Source organism: Elephas maximus, chromosome 6 (genome assembly GCF_024166365.1).
Source record: "Elephas maximus indicus isolate mEleMax1 chromosome 6, mEleMax1 primary haplotype, whole genome shotgun sequence".
NCBI lineage: Eukaryota > Metazoa > Chordata > Mammalia > Proboscidea > Elephantidae > Elephas > Elephas maximus.
The window spans coordinates 106958987-106965296 of record NC_064824.1 but is presented as its reverse complement, the minus strand read 5'-3'; the positions used below and the strand labels follow the sequence as shown (position 1 = coordinate 106965296).

The following is a 6310-nucleotide window of genomic DNA, read 5'->3' as shown; positions in this document are numbered from 1 at the left end:
GATTCGAACTGCCAACCCTTTGGTTAGCAGCCATAGCACTTAACCACTATGCCACCAGGGTTTCCATTTATGAGAGTAGCACCCCCAATCTCCAGTATTGAATTCTTCATTTCCCAGTGCTGCTATAACAGAAATACCACTAGTTGGTGGTTTTAAAAGAACAGAAATTTATTGCCTCATGGTTCTGTAGGCAAAAAGTCCAAATCAGGGTCTTGGCTATGTTGATTCCTTCCTTGTGGGTAGGCCTGGGCATTCCTTGATTCCTTGGTAAGCTTCACATGGTACCTCTCTTCCCCGGTGTGGGTATCTCTGTGCTTAATCTGCTCTTTTGTAACTCAGAAGTGATTCAATTTAGAAACACCCCATTCAGTTGTGATATTAATTAAATATCAAAGAAAACCGTATTTCCAAACAGGACTACATCCACAAATATACGGGTTAGGATTCCAGAACATTTTTTTTGGGGGGGGGGGCACAATATAATCCATAACAGCTAGATAACTTGTTTTGTGGTAGGCACACCTGAGGTTCAACTCTAGTGCCAAAGGTAATAATAGAAGTGGCATCGTTCCACTTTAAACATTACGTGGAGAAGGTAAGTGTATCCTGACCGTCTTCATTTTCACACCAAGAAAATGTTCTGTGACCTAAACTTCAGACTTGCTCACTACACGGAGTCGTTACTCAAAAACACGGTATTCTGAAATCTAAAAAAATAAATAAAATATTTAATTACAATCATTAATTGGTTAAGCACTTTTGTTCAATTCCAATTCCCAAATGGGCCTCATTTAAACCCCGGGTGGCACCAAATGACAATTTGAACCACAGTCATCAATTAGAAAGCTCTGGAGAATCTAAAAGGGAACAGACAATATCCCCCCCACCACCCTCCATAGTCATTATATACATAAAAAGAAGAGAGAGCAAAAATCCCTTTACTTGCCCCCTCGGGCCCCTGTTTTGTTGTTCTTGCCAACACAGCAGGCCTCTGCTATATAGGTGTGCAGCACCACGGCCCATTGCACTGTAAGTTCACCATTCACCCAACCAGTCATGGGGAAGGTGAGCCCATTGGGAGGCCCGGGGAAGGGTCCCTGGCAAACGCTATCTGGGAGCCAGGCCTCTGAGCCCTTTCTTCCTCTCGCTTTGCAGATCACCTTCTACGAGGACCGGGGCTTCCAGGGCTGCTCCTACGAGTGCAGCTGCGACCACGCCAACCTGTAGCCCTACTTAAGCCGCTGCAACTCGGTGCGCGTGGACAGTGGCTGCTGGATGCTCTGTGAGGAGCCCAACTACTCAGGCTGCCAGTACTTCCTGCACCGAGGCAAGTTCCCCGACTACCAGCAGTGGATGGGCCTCAGCGACTTGGTCCGCTCCTGCCAGCTCATCCCCCAGGTGAGTCCAGCTCCACCCTGATCTTTTCGTGGGTGGAGTCACATCAATGCTCAAGGTGGATTATGCTACCATAGGCGACAGGATCCTAGTCCTTCTTCTTCTGGCTCTCCCTATATTCTCTTTACTTTTATTAACATCTCTAGTATTTCTTTCCACTGAAACAGTATATGATGCAATACGTTTAATTGGAAATTTTATTTTACTTTGCTGCAATTAAATTCGTCTCTGCTGGGAATAAGCAGTGCGTAATAGAGAGCCTATGCCATGGCTGATGAATAAGCAACAGATTAACCCCTTTCCTACCAGGTGGCCTTACCCTAGTTACTTAGGCTATTTCTCACTTCCCTCATCTGTTAAGTGGGGCTAAAAGAGTAGCTAATTTACAGCGTTGCCGTGGGAATAAAAGGAGCAAACCTGGCACATGCCAAGCCACCCCTGCCCCAAAGTATTAATTGTTACTATGAACATGAAGTGCCCCTCAAGCCCTACCTTTTGATTAGGCAAATCAAGTAACTAACTATGTGGTTCCAATAGCCTCTGCAAAGCCACACTGTTAACCAAATAAAACCCCACCCAAAAACCGAACTCGTTGTCAAGTTGATTCCAACTCGCGGTGACCCCATGTCTTATGGATCAGAACAACTCCATAGGGTTTTTTTGACTGTAATCTTTACAGAAGAAGATCACCAGGGCTTTTTTCCAGGGTGCCACTGGGTGGGTTTAAACTGCCAGCCTTTAGGCTGGTGGTTGAGCACAAACCATTTGCACCATCAAGAGCCCTCATGCAGCCTGGAATTTAACAGTCAGAGAGTCTCTCATTTCAATCTGACAGAGTCCTGTGGAAAACACACCACTTTTGTAAAATTTGAAACCCCTTAAAGGGTTTAATAACTTAATAAGACCCAAACTGGCATTACTGGCATTAGGAGCCTGAAAACCTGAGTTTCCGCTTCCAGCCCTAATTCTTCTAATCCCAAATTGTAAACTCTAATTATTACTTTTCTCATAAAAGAAGAAAAAGCATATAATGGTTGCTCTCTATATGTAGGGCTGTTGGGAAAACCAAATTAGAAAACGTACATGATAGTCCTTGGCAAACCATGGAATGCTGCCCCAGTGTAAGTTACCTTATTAGCAGTTTGTTTATCCCAAAGGGAATTGCTTATGAGAATCTTTCCTAAAGAAGGTATTAATGGCAGAAGAAGGAAAACACTGAGGCAATGGGAAGGAACAAACAGATGAAGGAAGAACAAGTGCTCAAAAAAAGAGAGACAGGGTTTGCCCAAGACCAACAACAGCCTAATCTTCCATTTTTCCAAAGGTTTTATATTCCCTTGATCCTATATAGACCTCCTTCATGATCCTGAACTTCCATTTTTTATTTATTGCATAAAACAGATTTGCAGGAGGATATATTGGATCTGAGAACTGAAACGTAATTGTTATGCTGGCTCCTGCTTTTCAGGATTTTAGAGCGGCAGGGCTTAGGGCAGAAAAGGATTAAGGAAATTCCTGGGATGGGCAATTTCTCTAAATTGCTAACAATTGTGACCTCACTTTGGGGAAAGCAATTTGACTTCATTGTCCCCTAACTTCTAATGTACTGAGATTCAAAATCTCTTTTTCTAGGAATTCATTTGTCTTTTTATTTTTATAGCTAGTTCTTTATATATTATCCAAGAAGGGTAGAAGATCACCATAAAATCTATGAACGAGAGAGCAAAGCTAATACACTAAGATAGTTACTTAGAATGGTACTGACCAGGACTGGTGGGTATGGCTCATGTGGGTTGTGGCACCAGAAAACTAGTCTATGTGAAGGCGCCCCCTAGAGTTGTGCAGTGTACAACCTATACAACTATACACAGGTACCCTGGTGTTAACAGTCTCTTTCTTTAAATTTGATCACCTTTGATTTAGAAAAGATAAGGAAATGACAATTCCCCAGCAGTATGTATGCCTGGGTGCTGAAATAAGATCAGATTTTTTCACTTGTCCTCATCTGCTGTTTGTTGAATCCACAGACCAGCTCCCACAGGATCCGGATCTATGAGCGAGAGGACTACAGAGGCCAGATGGTGGAGTTAACTGAGGACTGCTCCTCTCTTTATGACCGCTTCCACTTTAATGAGATCCACTCCTTCAATGTGCTGGAGGGTTACTGGGTCCTCTATGAGATGTCAGACTACCGGGGGCGGCAGTACTTGCTGAGGCCAGGGGAATACAGGCAGTATCACACCCGGGGGGCAGTGAGTGCCAGAGTGGGCTCTCTGTGGAGGGCAGTGGATTGCTACTGAAATGTTTTTACTCTACCTTTTCTTCATCTGGAAGCTAATGAAATATTTCCTGTGTGTTTATTGCAGTAATGTAGTCCTCTTTTCTTTTCAAGCTCTTTGCAAGGGCTCGGCAAAAATAAAGCTTGAAATAACGTGGGTTTTCTTACACTTATCAGTGACAAGGGCACTGTAGGGTTACAGCTAAGAGCACAGCAGCTGGAGTCAGAATTGTTAGTTGGTAGGTCCATCTTCGACTCACAACAACCCCACGTGACAGAGTAGAACTGCCCCATGGTGTTTTCTTGGCTGTAATCTTTACAGAAGCAGATCGAAGAGCCACTGGGTGGACTCAAACCGCCAACCTTTCAGTTAGCAGTCCAGTGTTTAACCATTTCACCACCAGGGCTTCTCAAAGTCAGAATGCTTAGGTCTAAACCCACTAACTAGCTGTAGGCAGTTGGGCACGTATATTATCCTTTCTATGCTTATTTCCTAATTTATAATAATGCTTTTCGCCGTACGTGGTTGAGATGTAGATTAAATAAGTTAATATTCATAAATTCCTTATAACAGAGTCAGGCAAGAAATAACTGTTGCATAATAAGTATTTGTTACATGAATGTGGTTTGGTTGTTGTTGAATATTTCGCACCCATAAATCAGTGATTTTCAAAGTATTGGTAATGGATTGAAAATCACCTGCATCAGAATCACCTGGGACACTTGTTAAAAATGCAGATTCTAGACCCTATCCCCAGGTGATTCTTATGCAAATTCAATTTGAGAACCTCAGTTCTAAATCTAGTTCCTTGTAGTACAGAATTACATCCACAAAGATGGAGTGCCTCTGTTTTAGACACTGCACTCTGTACTAGGAAACAACAAAGAGGAGAACAAGGTCCTTGTCCCTGAGAGCTCACGGTCCAGTCAGGGAGCAGAGCATACAACAGAATTTTAAAACTAATTATCATGGTGTCATAATAGAGGCATGTATGTATGCCCAAAAGGTTGTGGGAGCACTGAGGATGAAGGTCAACACACTGCCAAAGTACACTGAGAGGCTCCATACGCAGCTTCACCTATCGCTAGAAAAGAGTTCGAATGTTCCCAGCATAATACAGAGAAGTGTAAGCCACTATCAAAGATGAAGAGCCCTGGCAGTGCAGTAACTAAGAGCTACAGTGAGCTATGGCTGCTAACCATAAAGGTGGGCAGTTTGAATCTACCAGCTGCTCCTTGGAAACCCTATGGGTCAGTTCTCGTATGTCCTATAAGGCCGCTATGAGTCTGGAATCAATTTGACGACAATGGGTTTGTTTTTTTTTTTTTTTTTAATCAAAGAGCAACCAAAAAAACCAGTTGCTGTTGAGTCAATTCGCACTCATGGTGACCTCATGTGTGTCAGAGGAGAACTGTGCTCCACAGGGTTTTCAGAAGTAGATCACCAGGCCTTTCTTCCAAGGTGCCTCTGGGTGAACTCAAACCTCCAACCTTTCACTTAGCAGCCAAGTGCTTTAACCATTTGTATCCCCTAAATCCAGTAAAGTATAGAACATAGATTCTCACCTCTGGCCACACATTAGAATCACCAGTGGAGCTTTTTAAAATATTGGTACCTGGGCCCCACTCCTAAAGATTCTGATTCAATTATACAACTTTCAAATATTTTCTCTCTTTTGATTTACAACTTACCTCCTGACACAACTATTTTAGTTACTTATTTTAGGGATTCAAATATCCCTAATATTTGAATACCGATAAAGCTTGATTAGAAAATCTGATTTGGATTCAGGCCCAAGACTGGGCTTCCTTTCAAGTTAACCACCAGGCACAGGCAGAGCAGCTGTCCAACCACAAGGCCCTTCTTCCCAGGGCCAGGGCCTGACTTAGGGCAGAGGACAGGTGGTCTGGGCAGGCTGCTCCTGCAGGGAGGAGAGCCAAGGAGGGACCCAGTGACATGTCGACAAGGACCCTTTCCTAGCTGGACGTTTTGTTGATTAGGCCAACTTAACCATCATCTGAAGAGGAAGAAGACATTTGTTTTGCTAAGGAACAAAGGGTTTAGAGTATCATGAACTCCTTAGAACCCAGCTTCACTTAAATTCACCACCAGCTGAATCTATCATTAACAAGCCAGCTTCTGATTCGTGCATCTTCCCTCTTTCGCATCGTATGCTGCTTCTCACCTCTTTCTTCAGTACTGATTTATGGCTCCCCTTTTTCTTTTTTAAATTTTTTGTTAGTGAAAAGTAGAGAGCCTTTTGTGCCACACAGAGACTAAATAGATAAAAATTCTCAGCAGAAACTCATTAACTTACTTTTCTTCCATTAAAAAAAAAAATTTGTTGTTGAGTTGATTCCAACTCATAGCAACCCTACTGGTCAGAGCAGAACTGCCCCATAGGGTTTCCAAGGAGTCGTTCGTGGATTCAAACTGCCAACCTTTTGGTTAGCAGCTGAGTTCTTAACCACTGTGCTACCAGGGCTCCCTTTTTTTCCATTTAGACAACGCTTTTACTTAATCTGGGGCCCTGGTGGCACAGTGGTTGACCGTTTGGCTGTTAACCCAAAGGTCAGTAGTTCAGATTCACCAGCTGCTCCTTAGAAACCCTATGGGGCAGTTCTACTCTGTCCTAT

General features: G+C 43.2%; 1 protein-coding gene across 1 annotated transcript; it reads left to right on the top strand.

Annotated features, from left to right (window-relative positions):
• The first annotated feature begins 1056 nt into the window (after positions 1 to 1056).
• Positions 1057 to 3695, top strand: LOC126078036 (gamma-crystallin F-like). The gene is given in 3 exon segments (XM_049888003.1): positions 1057 to 1065; positions 1156 to 1398; positions 3423 to 3695. Coding segments are annotated over 3 exon segments (525 nt in total).
• Positions 3696 to 6310: the final 2615 nt, after the last annotated feature.